Source organism: Globicephala melas, chromosome 7 (assembly GCF_963455315.2).
Source record: "Globicephala melas chromosome 7, mGloMel1.2, whole genome shotgun sequence".
Lineage (NCBI taxonomy): Eukaryota > Metazoa > Chordata > Mammalia > Artiodactyla > Delphinidae > Globicephala > Globicephala melas.
Window position 1 is genome coordinate 750432 of NC_083320.1, and position 20675 is coordinate 771106.

General features: G+C 58.4%; 1 protein-coding gene across 1 annotated transcript in view; it reads right to left on the reverse strand.

Moving 5' to 3' along the window:
- CROCC2 (ciliary rootlet coiled-coil, rootletin family member 2) overlaps positions 1-20675 on the reverse strand; it is a 69263-nt gene that overhangs the window by 32355 nt on the left and 16233 nt on the right. Inside the window, 13 exon segments of the mRNA XM_070046032.1 lie at positions 2464-2657; positions 8862-8879; positions 9085-9231; positions 9631-9775; positions 9979-10132; positions 10221-10396; positions 11925-12121; positions 12331-12519; positions 12842-12938; positions 14072-14269; positions 14826-14899; positions 16167-16176; positions 18939-19124. Coding sequence (XP_069902133.1) covers positions 2464-2657; positions 8862-8879; positions 9085-9231; positions 9631-9775; positions 9979-10132; positions 10221-10396; positions 11925-12121; positions 12331-12519; positions 12842-12938; positions 14072-14269; positions 14826-14899; positions 16167-16176; positions 18939-19124 — 1785 coding nt within the window.

The following is a 20675-nucleotide window of genomic DNA, read 5'->3' on the forward strand; positions in this document are numbered from 1 at the left end:
TCTAATCACAACTATGATGGTTAATCGATTACATGTCACATTAGCAAAAGCTTAAAATAACGATCACATCTAGTGTTGGCAGGGTGTGAGGGTGACTTTCTCTGGTTGGGGGGAGGGGGGCTGGGAAATTTCAGAACGTAAAGCGTGCATGTCTTTGGGCCACAGCAATCCCACTTCTAGGCGTCGGTTCTTCAGAAAATACACATGAACCAATGGCGCAGCGCAGCGACGTTCCCCGTAGCTCCACACGGGGCATCAATCACACTCAGCTTCGATGCCATGAAATGCTGGAATGTTTCAGAAACTACGGGGCATCTCGTTAGCTGCTAAGACAACGAGGACATTCTCTTAAAGAGTCACTCTGAGAAGCAGCCTTCAGAGCGGAACTCGTGCAGCACGATTCCCCCGCGTGAAGAAGCCGCCTCTGCGTCTGGGCACAGACGCAGCCCTTCAGAAAGTGCCTGGGGTGCACGAGGTGACTCACAGCGGCACCCGCTTCGGGGGCGGGTGATGACACGGACTGCGTCTCTGACAGCAAATCCATCAGTCACCAGCCAGCCAACGAGCGTGTGCTCGGTCCAGTGCTGGGTGACGTACGGTGAAAAAACCAACCAACTAACCAACGAGGACACACCACACTCAACACAGACGCCCACATGAAGACACAGACAGCCGACGCGCAGCCCCAAACGGCTCGGTGGGTCAGGGAGGGCCACGGGCCATGGGGGACCTTGCTCAGCCTGTCCCGGCCCCGCCGCAGTCTCCCTCGGGCCCCCTGCACACCTCTGCCGCCAGTGTCAGAGTGGGGTGTTGTCAGCACCTTCCGGGGCGCCCTGGTGTCTGCAGGGCCCAGGAACCTCACTCCTCTGATATCCCGTCCCCCCTCCAGTCCCCACCCTCTTAAGCACCTCACATGTTCCCCACTCTCCACGTCTGGACGGCTCTCCCCAGCTTTCTGTGCCCACCCGGGCCCCTCTGAGGGGAGTGACCTGTGCCAGTCCCGGACACTCTAAGGATGTGTCCAGTCTGTCCCTCCACCAGAGCCCGGGAGCATCTCACTTCCTGGAAGGAGGCCCGGCACCACCAGCAAGGGTGCGTGGGATACAAGTGGGGACCCCAGTCCATCTTGCTGGAGCCTGAGAACTAAAAGAGGTCCGCGGCACCGCAGCCTTGTCAGGGCCTGGGACGGGGGGCCGGAGGACCTTGAAACCTGGGCTCCTCGGTCATCAGGAGAAGCAAGCCATGTCCCGTGCCGCCCTGTCACCAGAAGCTCAGACTGGTCCCTGCGAAGTGCTGTTTAGTGGGTGTGGGACTCCGTCTGGGAGCTGCAGGGCCTCCATGCACAGAGGCCGTGGGCCCAGTGCTGAGGCTGGGGGAGGGTCCCCTGACCAGGGCCCATGCTCTGGGCGGCAAATGCTGGCGGGAGGAAAGAGGCCCCCTTCCCTGTCCTCTGAGCACTGGTGGGGCCTGGGACGGGGCCAGGAGTGGGGTCTTGGGACCCTCTGCTGCCAGCCACCAGGAGGAGACTTCATCGGGCTTCCTGCTCCAACTTGTGGCCATGCTTTCCTTGGGAGGAGAGGTCTTCTGTGAAGAAGTTCGAGGACCTGGGCCTCTAAGTTTCCTCATGGCCCCCAGTACTGGAATTTCGGGAGGAACTCTTTCTACAAAAGTACTTCGATGTTCCTGAGGAGGGCACAAGGCGCAGAAAGCCACCAGCTTATGGATGCCCTTACAGGCCACAGGCCAGCTCAGCTCACCAGGCAACAGCGGGCAGGGCACCCTGTTCTCGCCTGCAGTGTCTGTTCCAGGTGTCCTGGAAGTGGCCCCGATGGTCTTCAGGGTTCACCCCCACCCCCAGCCTCGTGGTTCCCTGGGGCTGCCACCACCCGGGCTCCAGGGGTAGTCACGGGGCCCCAGCCTGCATGTCGGAGCCCTGCGACGCCCAGGATCTCCTCAAGGATGTCAAGCGGCTCAAGACGGCTGTGGGCAGTGGGGAGAAGGGCACTCTGTGTCTGCTGGAGGAGGAGCTGGGCGTGGCTGCTGGCCATCTGGCCAGCTCTCACCCCGAGCCTGCCCGGGAATGAATTCTCCTTAGAGTTGAGCCACGCTGATGGCGGAAAGGCAGGCTGTTGAGAGCACCAGGAGCGCCTGGATCCAGCCTTGCCTGAAGCCGTGTGTACCCTGAACTGCTCAGATCCATGAGCAGGACGTTCCACACCTTTTCTTCTGCTGGTCTGAGGTGGGCCAGTGCAACCATCTCTCTCAGGAAAACTGTTCTAGGAAGGCTCTCGCTGCATTCACCTCTTCTAGGTGCTCTCTGACCCCACGGGCACTGTGTTTGCCCCTCCCTTACAGCCTCTCTCCCATGTAGACATACCTGCCCTGCCTTACAGTTGCTGAGTGACTGCCCATCCCTGCCACACCACAGGCTCCCTGAGGTCAAGGCCACATGACCCCAGGTACCTGAGGTCAGCTGCCTCCTCAGCTGTGAGCTGGCCCTGCCTCTCCAGGGCCTGCTGCTTGGCCAGCAGCTGGGCCCGCTCTTCAGACAAAGCCTCCTTCTCCTGCAGGGCCCTCTGGAGCGCGTCCATGTGGGCCTCCTGGTCTTGCAGGCTCTGGGCCAGCTGCTCTTCCAGGGCCTGTTTCTTGCATGTGACCTAGGGGAGGGGGAGGGGAAAGTCCAGCAGAGAGAGTGGAAGTGTGAGGAGGGGCCTCTCCAGGGAAAAGAAGGACTTCAGAAAAAGTGGTTTCATGCAGAACGGCATGGAGGAAAGAGTGGAGGAGGAGGGTGGCTATGAGACGTATTGGACCCCTGGTGCATGTGTGTTTTCACAGCAGAGGGACCTCCACTCCTGTCACCATGATGGAGAAATTATTGAACTGAGCACCCCCAGGTGGGACCCAGCTGCCAATCTAAATGGTAACCTCTGTTGGGTCACAAGTTTCTGGGGTCAGGAGACATGGCACAGAAATGCAAAGAAGGTGACAGAGGAACAGATTGTAGCAGACTAACACCTCCACCAAGAACATCACAAAAATCTAGACAAAACCTATCACAGGAACCTGTATAAGGCCTCAGAGAGCTGTCAAGGTAGCTGGGTCTGAAGGAGCCAAGATCTTGGAGGAAAGGGAAACAGAAGAGTGAGACCACCACTCAGTATCTCTTCTCTCCTCAGAGCATGTGCTGTCCTATTATGAATAGGACCAGAAAGTGCAGTGGAGCATCCAGAATGTCAGGCAGGACGTCTGGCAATCTCAGAATTGAGACACAAACACCCAGAGTTCAGGGTGGGGGCCCTAGTTAGGAGCACAGGAGAGCCATTCCATGAGGTCAACACCCCGAGGTAGCTCACTCTTCAAAAAAGACTGAAACCAGTTACAAAACAGCTAAATCCAAGACTGGGTAAAGGTGCTCTGCTCTGACTCTGATATCCTAAAATGAAAAGCCAATTCCCTTTGGAAGAAGCTTGTATCACCCAGAGCCTCAGATTAGCTCTACAAAACCTCAAAATCTGTCATTCAATAAAAAATTATTAAGCACCAGGAGATAAGGCCAAAGGACTGAAAACGAGGAGGTAAAAGACAACAGAAATAGACCCAGTTTGGGGGTCCAGATGTTGCAGTTATCAGACAAAGACCTGAAACATGTTATACTTAATGCGTTCAAGAACATATCCAAGAAGATGGAGAATTTCACTAGACAGCTTGTGCGTGTGCGTGTGTGTGTGTGCGTGCGTGCGTGTGTGCGTGCGTGCGTGTGCGTGTGCGTGTGTGCGTGTGCGTGCGCGTGCGTGTGCGTGTGCGTGTGTGCGTGTGGTTGAAGTGACCATTTGAAGCAGAAATATTAATAATGTATTACAGAGCTTATAACAACGTATGTATAAATAAAATATATGGCAACAAGCCCTAAGGATGGGAGGGATAAATGGAATATATTGTTGTCACGATCTTACATTGCTTGTGAAATAGTATAATGTTATTTTAATATAGACTGTGCATACCGTAATTTTAAAGTAATCACTAAAATAATAACAAGAAGAAGTATAGCTTTAAAAAGTTAATAGAGAACATAAAATGGAATACTAAATAAATATGCAAATAACCCAAAAGAAATCTGGAAAGGCAAAATGTAAAAATTTACAAAAAAATGAGATAAATAGAAAACAAACACCTAGATGGTGAACTTGAACCAAGCATATCAACAGTTACCTTACATGTAAACGACGTAAACACTCCAGTTGAAAGGTAGAGATTGTCAGAGTAAATACAGAAGCAAGACCCGACACACTTCACATATACAGACATAGAGAAATGAAGGTTAATGTATGGAAAGGATATAACATGGAAACAGTAAGTAAAGAAAGTTGGTGTGGCTATATCAATATCAGGAAAATTAGATATCAAGAAAACAAATGTTACCAAAGATAAGAGGGGACATTTTATAAAGATAAAAAGTCAGTTCAGCATGAAGACATAAAATACTAATTTGTGTGCTCCTAAAAATAGGAATTCAAAATATATGAAGCAAAAGTAGACAGAACTAAAGATAGAAATAGACAATTCCACAATCATAGAGATTTAAATGTCATTAATAGAACAAGTAGACAAAAAAAAAAAAATCAAACTAATAAAGCAAACAAACTAATAAACCCCATAAGGACACAGAAGACTTAAACAACAGTATCAAGCAACTTGACTTAACTGATATTTATAGGCACTACACTCAACAATGGCATAATACACATTCTTTTTACATGAACATGGAATGTTCAACAAAATAGCTAATATGCTGGGCCATACAGCATGCTTCAATACATTTAAATCTGTTCAAATAATATGGAGTATATTTTCTGACCTTATTGGAATTACATTAGATGTTGATAATAATTAGATACTTAGGAAATTCCCACATTTGGAAATTAGGTAATATATGTCTAAATAATCCATGGGTCAAAGAAGAAATCACACAGAGAATGAGAAAATAGTTTGAACTGAATGATAATAAAAACACAACAGGCAAAATTATTAGAATGCAGAAGAAACAGCCACAAGACCAAGTAGGAAATCTGAATAGCCCTATATCTAATAAATAATTAAATTTTTATCAAAACTTTTCTCACAAAGAAAACTCCAGACTTAAATGACTTCACTAGTGAATTCTACCAACATTTAAGGAAGAAACAGAAATTTTAAAACACTTTCAGGACATAGAAGAGGAGGGAACACCTCCCAACTTATTTTGTGAGGCCAGCATAACCCACATTCCAAATCTGACAAAAACATTATGAGAAAAAAAATTATAGACTAATGTTCCTCATGAATATGGATGTCAAAATCCTTAAAAAACATTATGAAATTGTTTATCTCAGGTATGCAAGGTTGTTTTAACATTAAAAAATAAACCAATATAATTAGCTGTATTAACAGAATAAGAATGATGGCATGATCATCTTAATTCATTCAGGGAACACATTTAACAGAATTCAAAACCCATTCATAATTAAAAAAAAAATCTCAGCATGCTAGGAATAAAAGAGAGCTTCCTCAATCCGATAAAAGGCACCTATGAAAAGCCTATAGATAACATCACACTTCATGGTGAAATATTGAATTCTTTCCTCGTAGTTGAGTTTGGTAGGAGGATGGCCACTCTCACTACTTCTTTTCAATTTTGTTCTGTAGGTCTTTAGCCAGTGAATTAAGAGAAGATGAGATAAAAGTCACTGAGATCAGAAAGGAAGTAAAACTGTTGTTATTCACAGATAACATGATTATGTACATGTAAAACCCTGGCGCTTATCAATGAATTTGTCAAGGTTGCATGACTGAAAGTTAATCAACGAGATTATATTTCTATATACTAGTAATGGACATAGGAAAATGAAATTAAAACAGCAAGGCACAATATCAAAACTAGGAATTAATTTAATCAAAGACGTGCAAGACCTCTACACTGAAAACTACAAAACACAGCTGAGAGGAATTAAGTAAAGAAAAAAATGGAGAGATATACCATGTTCATGGATGGACAACTAGATACAGTTAAGATGTCCAGTCTTCTCAAATTGATCTATAAATTCAACACAATCCCAATCAAGGTTCTACCAGGCTTTTTTGGGTATAGAAATTGACAATCTAATCCTAAAATGTATATGAATATGCAAAGGTTTGAGAACAGCCAAACAGTCTTGAAAAGAAGGATAAGATGGGGATACTCACATTACTTAATTTCAAGACATTAAAAAGCTACAGGGGGCTTCCCTGGTGGCGCAGTGGTTGAGAGTCCGCCTGCCAATGCAGGGGACACAGGTTCGTGCCCCGGTCCGGGAGGATCCCACGTGCCACGGAGCGGCTGGGCCCGTGAGCCATGGTCGCTGAGCGTGCACGTCCGGAGCCTGTGCTCCGCAACGGGAGAGGCCACAACAGTGAGAGGCCCGCGTACCACAAAAAAAAAAAAAAAAAAAAGCTACAGGAATGAAGACAGTGCAGTTTTGGTGAAAGGATGAACACATAGATCAGTTTGCACAGATCAACAATATGATCTGGGCACATATATGCACATGTATGATCGATTTATTTTCAACAAGCTGCCAAGATAATTCAAGGAGGAAAGGAAAGTCTTTTTGAAAATTGGTGCTGGGACAACTGGATATTAGTATGAAAAATAATGGACTTCAGTTCCTATTCATACCACACACCTGACTTCAGTTCCTATTTCATACCACACACCTGTGGTTCTCACACCTTAATGTGCATCAGCGTCACTGGGAGGGATAATTAAAATCCAGATTTCTGGGCCCCACCCACAGAGTTTCAGATTCAGTAGGTTTGGGGAGGGCAGCTGAGAATTTGCATTTTAAACAAGTTCTCAAGAGATACGAATGCTGCTGGTCTGAGGAACACACTTTGAGAACCACTGCTGTACAGAAAAATCAACTTGTAATGGATCATAGACCTAAGAGCTAGATGAAAACAGAGCAGGATATTGTCTCGTCCTTGGGCTAGGCAAAAATTTTTCAGACCGCCCCTAGAAAACACTAACCATAAATTTTTTTAAAACTTGGTAAACTGAATTTTGCCAAAGTTAAACTTTTCTGTCCATCAAAAATACCATTAAGAAAATGTATATTTAAAAAAAAAAAAAAAAGGGATTCCCTGGTGGCGCAGTGGTTGAGAGTCCGCCTGCCGATGCAGGGGACACAGGCTCGTGCCCCGGGCTGGGAAGATCCCACATATTGCGGAGCGGCTGGGCCCATGAGCCACGGCTGCTGAGCCTGCGCGTCCGGAGCCTGTGCTCCGCAACGGGAGAGGCCACGACAGTGAGAGGCCCGCGTACCACCCCCACCAAAAAAAAAAAGAAAATGTATAGGCGAGTCACAGAAACGTGAGTACATCTGTCTGGCAAAGTACTTTTATCCAAGATATACGAACTCCTACATATCCATAACCGAAATATGAAAACCCAATAAAAATAGGCAATAGACTTGAATAGATACCTGACAAAATAAGGTATGTGAATATTTAGGAAGCACATGAAAATGTGCTTAATGCCATCTGTTATCAGAAAATGCCAATTAAAACCACAATGGCGTATCACTTCACACACACAGAATAGCTAAAAAGTAAAGACGGATGATGCCAAATGTTGACGAGGCAGAGGAGCGGCTGGAAGCCTCCCACGCTGCTGGTGAGTAAAATGATAGAACCACTTTGGAAGACCGCTTGCCGGTTTCTTATAAAGTTCAACACACACCTACCCAGTGACTCCACAATTGCACGCCTATGTATTTACTCGAGAGAAATGAGAACATCCACACGTGACTTGACCATGAATGCTCATCGCAGTCTTGTCCACTCCCCAAATGGAAAGAACCCAGAAGTCCAGCAGCGGGTGAATGGATAAGCAAGCGTGGTTTATCCGAATGATGGAATATTACTATGCAGTCAAAAGGAAGGAGCTCTTGATACACCTAAGAACAGGGATGGCTCTCAAAGACGTCATGTTGAGGGAGAGAAGCCGGGCTCAAAAGAGTCTATGCCCCATGGCTCCATTTACAGCAAGGTCTAAAACAGGTCAGGGCAGAGGCCACCTGGGTGGCCGTGACAGGAGGGAGCCTGCTGGGCTGGTGGAGACACTTTGCTTACAACTGTCAAAAACTGTGCACTGGCTTACTGAGTGTAGTCACCCTTTGACTAAAAAAAGAGGAAAAGATGACCCCAAAAAGGCTAGGACAGTCTGAGAAACAGAAAGAGGCTGGACTGAGTCCCAAAGGTGACAGACCATGAAGTCTGAATGCCACTGGGGGCCGGAGACGCTGCAGAGACAGGGTTTCCATGTGGACCGACAAGGCTGATGTCAGGAGAAAGCAAAGGTGCTGCAGTGTCTCGTCCCAGGGAGTCTGACCTCCTCCATGGAAGATCCATGTCAGCAGATTTGGGAATGAACGCAGGAATGCAAGAGCGAGTGAGTGACGGGGCAGCTCTTTTGTGTGGATGCGGTCCAGGAAGGAGAGAAACAAGACAACGGAGGAGGAGTGAAGCCTTCCCCCCGAGCGTGTGAGCATCAGTGGGCCCGAGGCCTTCGACCCTCTGACCAGCGGAGAACCCAGCCCCCGGATGTTGGGGACAGGCCTGATGTAAAGGTCCTTCTTTGTGTGTTCCTCCCCCGTTCCCCGCCTCCCAGCCCTGCGGAGACGGCTTCGAATCAGCCACGTCAGGCAGCACTGCAGTTAGAAAGCGCTGGTGCTGACATGCACCCTGAACCAGCGTGACTTCCGAAGGTGCCGTGTGCCCGGCTGCCCCAGAGGCAGCGGTGGCCCTGCTGGGTGGGCCTGGGGGCCCGGGGCCCGCGGACCCCTCACCTGGCCCACCTGCTCCAGCTGCCGCCAGAGAGGCAGGGAGGGGTCCCTGTGCAGGCCCCGCCCCCACACCCTCAGCCCCCAAGTCCAGGAGGGGAGAAGGCGGGGAGAGCACGGGTGAAGGGAGGGCCCTGAGCTCAGGGGAGCAGGGTGGGGGCAGGAACTCACAGCCACGCTGGGGAAGCGAGGCTTAGGCAGGGTCCGTCCCCCTGGGCCCTTGTCTCACCTGCAGGACCAGGTGGCTCAGGGAGCCTTTGTCCCGAGCCAGCCCCGCCATCAGGGCAGCCATGTCAGCCAGGGAGTGTCTCTGCTCCACCCCCTCCGCCTTGAGCTGGCACACGAGCAGTTCCAGGTTGGTTTTGCTGGACTCGGCCTGGGGGGTGGAGGGAGGGCAGAGGGCACCCCAGCGGGGAAGCCAGGGAGGGACTTTCAGGTTCATGGGCAGAGCTTCCGCTGGGCAGAGCTGTTAGCGCCGGGGAGGGAGTGAGCCCCGCATCACGGAGGTGTGTGAGCCGGCGCTCTGGGTGGGGCCTGGTGGAAGGGGGCCCACGGTGGTGAGGCCTCTGGGGCAGACGGTGGCCCCCGGGTACAAGGCTGCAGCCAGGAGAGGTGACAGGGCGACCGAGGGAGAGGGCACCCTGAGAGAAGGTGTGCCCAGCGCAGGTGGGCCGGTGCCCACTGGCCAGGGACCCAGGAGGCCGCCGCTGAGTTTGGGGGCTCTGGGGATGGCCTGAGGGCCCAGGCAGCGGGGAGAGAGGAGTGGAAGTCGTACCTGGGCCAGGGCCCTGCGCAGAACCTCCGCCTCACTCTGCAGGACGTCCCTCTGCAGCCGTGCTGTGTTCAGCACCTCCTGGGCCGACACCAGCTCCTTCTTGAGCCCCGAGACCTTCTCCTCCAGCTGCTCCAGGCGCCCTTGACTGAGACCCGGAAACCAGAGGGCGCTAGGTCACCTCAGGGCGAGACGGGGGCCAGCAGGCAGGGCAGCTCCCTCCAAGCCCAGGGGCCCCAGAGGAGCGCGGCTCGCCCTGCAGGCCAGGAACCGCTGAGCCCTTTCTGGCTGGAGGTGGCACTGTCAGCAGAGGCCTGGCCCACACGCCTGGGTGAGCAGCGCGGCACACACGCTGGGGCACCCATCTCGGCTGGGCCCAGGGTGGTGGATTTGCCCCGGGGTGGCGCTGGGCCGGGCTTGGAGTGGGTGTCTGGGTGGCGGTGGGGGCCGGCCGCCGTGGGCGGGGCCTGCTGTCTCGCTAGGCACCCCGACCCCTGAGACGAGGCTGGTGCAGAAGAGGTCGCATCAGCAGCTGAGGACGCGGGGCCCAGAGGGGACAGGACAGCCCGCTGGTGGCGGCGCGGCGCCCCTGCCGTCCAGCTCCCTCCGGCCCTGCAGGCCCTGCTTCACCAGCTCCGCCTTCTGCCCCGCCCCCCGCAGGAGGCTTCTCTGCAGCCCCGCGCGCCTGGCCTCCGGACTCTGCCGCTCCCTGTCGGAAACATCCATCTCCCCCTCAGCTCCTCCACGCCTCTCCCGAGCTGCCTCCTCTCTGGGAGCAGGGGAGGAGAAGCCGGGGGTCCCGGGCGTGCAGCGGGGAGGGGACCCCAGGGACCCAAAAGCCCTGGAGGGCCTTGCACCCGGGGTGTCCCTGCCCTCGGCCTCTGCACCTGCAGAACCCAGCGGGGAGGAGGGGCGCCTGCCCGACGGGAACCCCACAGCTCCAGGTCTGCTTGCGCTGCTGACCTCCCCTGACTGCTGAGCCTTGTCAAAGCTGTGCTCGCTGCTGACCCGCCCCCGTCGCCCCGGCCAGGTCCCCTCTGCCGGTCACCCACCAGCCAGGGCTGCAGTCTCAGCAGCTCTCTCCCGGCCGTGCTCTGAAGCACCGAGTCCTGAGGCCCCATTTCCCAAATGTCCCTGGGATTCAGCCCCTCCTTCCCCGGTGCTGAAGGGCCGCTCCAGCCTGCCCTCCACCCCCTGGCCCTAGGACGCTGCAGCCAGATCAGCCCTGCCAAAGCCACGGCTGTGAGGGCGGCGTCGCTGCCAACGGCTCCCCCGCGGCCCCCGTGACCTCTGCTCCTTGGCGTGGTGAGGGGGCCCCGCCTGCCTTGCTTTGCGCCCCACACCTGCTCCTGTCTCCCCCTGGCAAAGCTCTTCCCGCCCCCCGGGGGCCCCCGCTGGCTCCTCCGCTCCCGGGCCCCCGTGCCAGGCTGAACCCGCCTGCTCCCATCTCTTTGCCCATCTCCCGTGTGTTTCTCTAGAGCGGGACCGGGATGAATTTTTTCTTTGGACCTCCTGTCTCAGAACCAAGTGCGCTGTCAGGACACCCGGAGAAGGAGCAGCCCCGAGGGACCTGCAGTCCCAGCCCCCGGGGTGAGCGAGGGGAAGCACAGGAGGTGGTCCTGTCTGCCCCTGCGTCGCTCCCTCCTGCAGGAAGCCTTCCTGGGCCGCCAGCCCACTCCCCGCCCCATCTCCCGGCTCGGGCAGTGTGTGGATTTGGGAAGGCCCACCGAGCCTCTCACTCAGGACTATAAATCCTGGGGGATTCTCGTTCCAGGTCCTTCACCCCCACCGGCCCCAGGGCAGTAAGACGTGCACAGAAGAATCCAGACAGCCTCACGGCCGACTGCACCACGGAACAGCAGAGCCGCAGGACACGCCAGGAGGGCACGCGGGGCCACCCCAGCGGATGGGGCCGGAGTTGGGGTTTTATGGACCACCTGTGAAGGCTGGGTACGACCCCCGGAGGAGTCCTGGCTGCCAGCGGGGAGGTGGGAGAGAGCACAGCCTACTCCCAGGAGGGGAGTGTGGAAATGGGCCGGGCGGCCGGGAGCCTGGGATGCAGGCCAAGGGGCAGGCACGTGCTCAGCCTGGGCTTTGGGAGGGTGAGTCCTGGGGAGACACAGCCCAGACGGGCCCAGACGAGGGAAGAGGGGCTGTGCTCAGTGCAGGCAGGGGCTGGGGGGTGAAGGGGCGAGGAGGCAGCCTTCGGGCCAGGAGTACTTCCTGTCCGGGAGATGGCCCTCACTTCTCCTGCGGGGGGCATCGTGGAGAAGGTGAGCCCAGCCCTCCAGCCTCACCTTCCCCGGAGCTTGCTGGACTCCCGGCAGCGCTTCGCCTCCAGCTTGCCCAGGAGGTCCTGGCGCTCCCGGGCCTGCTCCTGCCTCAGCTCCTGCAGGAGCCTCCGCGAGGCCCGCAGCTCCCGCTGGCTCTCGGACAGCTGCTCGTGGAGCCCGGCGGCCGCTGCCTCGGAGGACTCCAGCCGCCGGCGCAGCTCCTGCCCGCGAGTGGGAGCGTGGCGTGAGCCCCGTGGCCTGGCCAGGCCTTCGACCACAGAAGCCAGCGGGGCTCCCGACTGCCTGAGAAAGGATGCACTTCAGACCGGAGACCCTGCCGGGGTGTGGGGTCCAGGGGCAGGCGCCTGGTGGGCCTTGTGGCTTTGCTCCGGTGGGGACGGGGCACAGCGTTGCCTCTGTGGCCGCCCACCTGCTCCCGTTGCCGCCGCCTCTCAATGACCACCTGCACAGCCCGCAGCGCAGGGTCCAGGGCGGCCGGGGAGCACGCCCGTGGCGGGGACACGGCCCGTGGGGGGCTCCTTGCTTGGCCCCGCGCCTCCTGGCCTTCGGTGCTGCCGCTCCAGGCTGGCTCCGGGCACCCCGCGTCTGCCTTCGCCACCTTCAGGGCGCAGGTAGGAAGGGGTAGAGGGGAGAGAGCGCAGGGCTGAGGTCGGACGGGTCCTTCCAGAGCATCTCCCGGGCCTGCTCGAAGCACCAGGACCCTGCAGCCCCTCCGCTGCTCCACGCGGGAAGGACCCGGGACGGGCCCGCACCTTTGTGATGCTGTCCGAGGTGAGCTGCAGGGATTCCACCTCAGCCCTCAAGTCTCCCGGGGCCGGCCGGCCTCCACTGTGACGGAACTCCTGCTGGCGGGGGGGGAGGCTGCTCAGCGGGGCCCGGGTTCCCCCACCGCGAGCCGCCCCTCTCCCAGTGCCACGCACCAGTTCCTGAACCTCCGTTCTGAGAGAGGAGATGGTTTCCTCCTTGTCCGCGTTCTGCTCTGTGAGCTTCCGCACCAGCAACGTCTGCTCCCAGAGTCTGGAGAGAAGTCGGGGTGGGGTCGTCAGTGCAGAGAACAGAGGCTGGGGCACTGGCGGGCCCTGGAACCCCCCGGCCCCGTCGGCCACCTCCTGGGGTGCGGCCTGCCTGCTGGCTTCGGCCGCCTCTGCCTGCGTGGACCTTAGTCCCGCTCCAGTCAGACGCCTGTCTTCTGCTCTAGAACCTGCAGTGGCTCCCGCTGTCTCAGGGTAGAGCGCAGAGCCCGAGTGCAGCACTCAGGACCCCCGCTCTGACCCTGACTCAGCTCTCCAGCCCCACAGCGTGGCTTCCCAAGGCCCTGCTCTGTCTTTGGGGTGTGGCAGGTGCCGTGCTCACCTCTGGGCTTTTGTCCCGGCTGGTCCCTCTGCCTGGAACTCCTCTGCCACCGTAAGTCTAATGGTGTCATTGTCTTTCCTTCCCGGGACCGCCTTCTTCTCAAAGGCCCCTGGCTGCCCCCCAGCACCCGGGCCTCCCTTCCCGTGGGCCCAGAGCCCTCGGCTCAGGCCCCGGGCGCTGAACCCTCGGGCTGCGCTAGACCGCCCGTGCCCCCGGGCCCGCCGCGGCTCTCCTCCGGGGCGGCTCCAGTGTGTTGGACTCGCTGACCCCGAGGGCGTTCGTGACCCCGTGAGCCCCAGGTCCCGTGGAACAGAGGCCCGTGGCAGCGTTAGGAGCTGCCTCCTGCTTCCTGCAGAAGCTGTCCTCACGAGACCTTCGAGCACCACACGTGAGTTCCGTGTCCAGAACCTCCCACGATAACCGGGGGTGGACCCCGGCCCCTCTGGGGGCCCTCAAAACAGGCGCCCACCCCTGAAAGGATAGGCCTTTTAGGTCTGAAAATTCCACTTCTGGAAGCAGCCATGGGGGCAGTGTCCACAGAGACGCGCCCAGCCGCAGGGCGCTAGCGCTGCCTCCAGGGCATGGTGGGTAAGGAGGTCTGGACCCGCCTGCCTTTGCCACGAGGTGGCGATTATGAGCCGTGGGCGGCTTCAGGGCAAGTGCCCCGGTGTCAGGGTGTGGGGTGAAATCAGGAGTTACAACTGCATGTGAGCAAAGTCCCAGACCCGCGGCCGCAGGGCAGATGGGTGGGCGTAGCAACCCGCCCCCGCCCCCCACCCCTGACCTCCTGCACCCACCTGGCCTGGAGTGCCACCTTCTCGGCGTCCCAGCGACCCTGCAGCTGCAGCATCTCCCGCACCTTGTCCTGCAGCTGCTGCTCCAGGGCGCTGGCTGTGCGGCTGGCCGTCAGCCGCAGGTTGGAGCCGAGGTTCAGGCAGGCCGTGTGCAGGCGCTGGGCCGTCCTGGCCGCGTCCACTCGCATGTCAGCGAGGCCCCTGGGAGACAAGGGCGGCACTCCGCTGAGCCTCGGGGCTGCCTGTGGCTCGGCCTGGAGGCTCCACGCTGGGCGGCAGGGGCAGGGTCTGGTGACAGGCCTGCGGCAGACCCCTCCCGTGCCGTCCTCAGGGGAGGCCCCGCTGGGTGGCATCTCGGAGGGGCGGGGGTAAGCGGGGAATGGGCCAGGCCGGACAGGACAGGCTGTCCACCTTGAGCAGCACTTCCACCCTCTGAGCCTCAGGGGCCCAGGGTGGACCGTTGGAGGTTCTCGGCAAGGGCAGGGGGGAAGCCAGAGTCCCTGCGGGTGGATCCGGCCCCTGGCGCTGCATCTCCCTAGCTGGCCTGCCTCTCTTCTCTCCCCTGCACCCTTGCCTGCCTCACTCTGTCCATCCGTCCATCTCGTCCACTGCCCACCTCTGCTGCCGTCTCCACCACTCCCATCGGGCCCCCCGTGGGAGGAGTGTGGTGGGCCCGATGCCTGGGCCTCAGGTGCCCTTCTCCCCGACCCTGATGGCGCCCACGCCTGGCTGTGTGGGCAGGGTGGCTGGCACGCACCTCTCGGTGGCTGCACGCAGCTCAGCCAGGTGTCCACGGAGGGCTGTGACCTGTCTCTGCAGGAGGAGGACATCCTGGTGTCCCACCGCGCAAGTACGCTGGGTCTGAAAGCAAGAGGCTTGCGTCCACTGCAGGCGGAGGCCAGGCGCTGAGGGGTGAGGGGAGCCCTGCGGCCCCATTCACCCGCCCCACAATCCGGTCCTCTGGCTCCAGGCGGGCGGAGTGCAGCCCCTCATCACTACCCTCCTGCATGCGGCGCCTACCCCACTGGCTTACCTTCCTGAGCAATGCAACTCGCCCCCGTCCCCGGGGGCAGTGCTTTGCTCCCCTCCCCAAAGGACCTGGGGAGGTGACCACTCCCAGGTCCAGAACCAGGACCCACTCAGCCTGGTTCCCCCAGTGGGGCCGTGGGCGGCACTCAGCTCCCGCCCTCCAGCTGGGGGGTTGGGAGCACGACACAAGGAAACAGACCTTGCCTTCTCCAGGACCTAGAGAGCAGCGCTTACTCTCGGAGGGCCCCTAGGACGTCGGGAGTGGGGCCTGGCCCTTCAAGGTGGCAGGGAGGCAGAAGCCTCTGCCAGTAGGAGCCCATGCAGTGGTAGGGGTGGGGGAGCCACCCTGAGAACAGGCGGAGTGAACAAGGTTGTAAGGTGCAGCGAGAGCCCAGCGCTGGGCTGTGAACGGGGAGGGGACGGGGTGGAGAGTTGGGGGCAGGAGTGGGATGGGGTCACGTGCGGTCAGCGGCGCCAGCCTTGCAGGGAACTAGCCGAAGGCCAGAAGGTCCTGAGTCTCCCCACCACCGTCCCAGCCCCTGCACTGGGCTGTGTCCTGAACACTGACCTCCAGGGCCCCCCGGGGGGCTCACCACCACGCCCAGTGCTTTCCGGTGCTCCCAGGGCCCCTCCTGCCTGGTACAGCCCCACCCGCGGCTTTTCAATGTTGCTTCAAACAAAGCACTTTCACGTCCTGCCGGTCCTCCAGCCCCGGACCCACACGCTCACCTGCTACTTCGTGAAGCCTTTGCCGATCACCTCCCCTGAGTCCCCATCTGAGGTGCCCCCCATCGAGCCCAGAAACACCTGCTGTGTACCTTGTGTAGGGAACGCCCTTTGCGCCTGGTGCCAGAGCCTTGTGTATGCTTGCACCCCACCCCCCAACTGTGACCATCAAAGAGCAGGGATTAGACATCCCTCCTGCTGACACGAAGAGCGACTCCTGTCCCGCCTGCCCACTAAGACACTGGAATACTTGGGATTCCACACTTTACGACTTCTTGAACGCAAGGCTGGGCGGCCGGTATGGTAAGGGACACGCAAGCCAGGAACCAGGAAACTCAGGGACTCTAGGGGGACTTGCCAAACAGTAACTTGAACACGTTTCCTTGACCACAGGGGCTCTGGGGACAGAGAGGAAAGCTTAAGGTCCACCCAAGGGGGAGTCTGCTCACATGTGGACGTGATCCCCCAAGCTGCACTCCAAGTAAGGTGTGCTAGAGATGGGCGAATCAGCACACACGTGCACACGCACACACACGCAAACGCGCACGTACACAGCTGCTTGCAGGGTGCTATAACGAGGTGCCGTGGACGGTGAACAAGCGCGCGCACACACACACACACACATGCACACACACATGCACACACACACCTGCCTGCAGGGCGCTGTAAAGAGGTGCAGTGTCCCCCACAATTCACATGTTGGAACCTAATCCCCAACGTGATGGTATTTGGAGGTGGGGCTTTCCAGTTCCACCTTCAGGATTGGTGTTAGTGTCCTTATAAAAGAGGCCCCACGAGGGTCCAGTCCCTTCTGCCATGTGAGCTTACAGCCAGGAGGTATCGTCTGTGACCAGGAAGCGCTCTTCACCAGACGAAGGACCTGGCGCTTTGATCTTGGACTTCTAGGCTCCAGAGCTGTGAGAAGTAAATGTCTGTGGACAAGCCCCCAGGCTGGGGTATTTCTGCTACAGTGGCCTGGAGGGACCAAGACAGTAAGGAAAAAATCTCCCTGTGGTTTTGGAACCACAAGTTAGCCTTGGTGCAGTTTTCAGCCTGGATTCACAAAACCTGGGTGGTTTAAAAAAAACAATAAAGCTGAAAATTTACTTCAATGTGGTCCAAAGGTCGTCAGAGCCCCTGAGAACCCGACCTAAGCAAATGGCAGTCCTTTCTGGAGCATACCACGTTCATTCCAGGTTGTGGCCCAAAGGTCGTCAGAGCCCCTGAGAACCCGACCTAAGCAAATGGCAGTCCTTTCTGGAGCACTCCACGTTCATTCCAGGTTTCAAACAATTTTCAGAGTCCCAAGGATAACATGCAGGTCTTAGGTAAAAATTTTTTTAAAAAACCACCAAAGACACAAGGAAACACAGCACCATGACCACGACCTAACAGAAACAATAGACTCACACCTTGAAGAAGTTCAGATATTAGAACGTCAGACCCAGACTACAAAATAACTGTTTCCTAATATGCATCAGCAAACACACGAGAGGCTTGAAAGTACCAGTTAAGAGTGAGATAGCTGGAAAATATCCAGAATTACGTCAGAATTGCTAAAGCTGAGAAACACCACGTTTAGGATTCAAGCCTAACAGGCAGGTTTAAGGGCGGTTGGACACCAGAAGAGAAAACTGATGACCAGGAGGGTAGATTCTACCTTCTATCTACCACGTAGACCAGGGGGGTAGAAGGAAGGAAAGTCTGGGAGGTTAAGAAGCGTGGGAGGGAGCACGGGGATGGGTAAGGTCCACGGGGCGGGAGAGGACAGGGGAGAGCGGGACGTGGGTGACACTGAAGGAGGTGACGGCTGCTTGCCAAGGACAAGGGGAGCGCGGCATCTGATGAGTCCTCAGCAGGATAAACACAAAGAAACCTGCGCGTCTGCGGCGGGAAGCTGGCAGGAAGCTGGCAGGATGCAATCACAGAGAGCGGCCGCTCACAGCGGCCACGGCAAGAGGACGACGGCCTCCGTGGCGGGCCAGCAGACAGAGGACGGGGGTCTCTAAGGCGCTGAGAGGAAGAGCCGCCGGCCAGCGGCCAAGGGGGAATAAAGACCCTCGATAAACCAGTGCCAAACTGGACGCGAGGCCCGTCTCCAGGGCATTTGTTTCCCTAGTGGCCAAGGCGGGGGCGTGATGTGTCTCCCACGTCTCCCCAACCCCACGTGGGAGCCCGGCCATCGACGACCACCCTGTGATGACAAGCGCATATTCCCTCTTGGCGTCCCGTCCCCGTGCAGGGGTGGCTGCAGCAGGAGGGGCCGCTCGGCTTCTGACTGGAGCAGCTGTCCAGCAGGAGGAGCCCTGTCCACACAGTGGGGTTGGGCCTCCCACCCCGCCCGATCCGTGTGGGCAGTGCCGAGACGGCCCCTCTGAGATGGGCTTGTCCGAGGGACACCTGTGCAGGGTCAGCCTGAGGCCCAGGCACCCGGGGACCAGCTCTGCCTCTGCTCCTGCCACGTCTGGGGAGAAATCCTGCCCATGGGGCCCGTGGCAGACGCCGGGAGGTCCGTGGGGACATCCAGGGACGATCGGAGCAGAGGTTGCAAGCCCAGCGGGGATGTGGACAGGCAGAGGCGTGGGGTGACCCGTCTCAAATATGTCCCCTACCTCAAGCTGGACGTCCTGCCCCGGTGACCAGCCCGGGATGGTCAACACAGTATCCCCCCCAGCAAGGCTGAGGCCTGGAGCCCCGTGCCGTGACCCCGCGCCCCAGGGCTGCGGGTTTCAGAAGAGGCTGCGTGGGCCCTGCTGGGCTGGCCAGGGAGTGGGGGGCTGTGGTGCGGCCCAGGCTCCTGTGTCTGACCCCGAGTTGGGCCTGCAGAGACTCTTCTCTCTAGAGCAGCTCGGCCACGCCAGAACCAGGGCTCGGCCCTCACTCTATTTTCCAAGCCCAGCCAGGCGTCCTTCTCTCAAAGCGGGGGTCTTCCCACGCAGTGTCCCCCACCCTGCAGACTAACGTGGCCAAGCCGAGTGGGGGACATGGTGTGGCGGGAGGCCAGGGGCCTTGCCCCCAGAAGGGGCCGTGGCAGAAGCCAGCTCTCCGTTTCCCTGTTCCTGCCCCCCACCCCGACCCCGGCCACGGGAACCAGACCAGGCATGCCCCTGCCCACGGGCGAGAGCCGGGGAGCACCTCTCTCTGGGTCCAGCGCTGCCTCTCCCGCAGCTCCAGCTCAGCCCGCAGGAGGAGCACGCTGTGCGTCGTCCCCGCCAGCTCCTCGGCCAGTCTGTCGTTGGCCTTCTTCATGTGTCCTAGCTGCTCCCGCAGGAGGGTGTTCACCTGGGAGAGGCCGGTGCTCCTGTACGGGTAGGGACGGAGCGGCGTGGCCATGGGCGGGTGGCCTCTCCCTACAGACGTGCTCAGACAGCCGGGCCCCGAACCTCCTGGGCCCAGACGACCCCAGCTCGACTGTGCAGTGCCCAGACTGCCCCTAAGAGGCACTGGCCACCTGCAGCGGTCCTCAGTGGCCCCGCCAACGGGGGCCAGCCTCTGGGTGCCAGCCCGGCACGCCCCCTCCTGCCCTGACTCGCTTGCTCTCCCCACCTTCCGCCCCTCTGGGCTCCCCTGGCTCTGCCACACAACTGTGGCTGGCTCCTAACTCCAGGGGCTGGGAGACCATCAAGAGGCTTAGGGCTTGGGAGCCTGGCCGAGGGTACCAGGGCTGGGAAGGTACCCTGCCGCGCAGGGCGGGGGCAGAGGGAGTCAGGCCTGCCCCGTGGAGGGGGCAGCTCCTCTGGGACCGTGGGGGTCTCTCTCCACCCAGGGCAGGTCTGCATGTGGCTGCAGTCGGGGACCCCAAACCCTCTGGAGCCCGCACCTCCAGGCTAGCCGCGCGGCCACAGGGACTTCCTCTGCTCCTGTCTGCTCTGTGGGCATCAGCCTTCTCCTGGCTTATTTACCAACACCCTCCACCCCCCTGCTCCAAAACTGGTTTTCAAAATGCTTCTCAGCACTTTTCTTCCTTATCCAGAGTCCCTGAGGATGAACCAAGGCCGGGAAGTCTTCCACAAATGGCTTAACCTCCCCCAGGTCTGGAGACAGAGCTGGCCGTGGAGTGGGGGCTCATCCCTCCCGCTGGCCGCCCTGCAGGGAACGTGGAGAGATGCCCTTCCCTTCCGCGGCCGTGTCCTGGGGCTTGGGGCTACTTCCGGGGGCGCTGGGGTATGACACACACTTACCAACGGTGCACAAGTAAGCCCGATCATGAAATCAGAGCGGCTTGAAGCCAAAGGGGCCTGGGAGTCAGGGCCAGAGTGTGAAGTGGACTGGGACTGAGGGGAGAACCCTCGGGCCCCCCAGGATTGGCCAGGCCAGCCGAGGGCCAGGAGCAGCTCAGGCGGCCTTCCTGGAGTTCAGGCCAGAGCCCCGGCCTCAGCAGGCGGAGGGGGCCTGGGGTGACACACGAGGGAGCAGAGGGCCAGGGAGGCCCCATGACCTGTGGGACCTGCACTCTCGCCTGAGGCCCTGGGGGTGGTCCTCCTCCCCGTGCTGCCCCTCCCCGTGCTGCCCCTCCCCGTGCTGCCCCTCCTCGTGCTGCTTCCCGTGCTGCCCCTCCCCGTGCTGCCCCTCCCCGTGCTGCCCCTCCTCGTGCTCCTCCTCCCCGTGCTCCTCCTCCCCATGCTGCCCCTCCCCGTGCTGCCCCTCCCCGTGCTGCCCCTCCCCGTGCTCCCCCTCCCCGTGCTGCCCCTCCCCGTGCTGCCCCTCCCCGTGCTGCTCCTCCCCGTGCTGCCCCTCCCCGTGCTCCTCCCCGTGCTCCTCCTCCCCGTGCTGCCCCTCCCCGTGCTGCCCCTCCCTGTGCTGTGCTGCCCCTCCCCGTGCTGCCCCTCCCCGTGCTCCTCCTCCCCGTGCT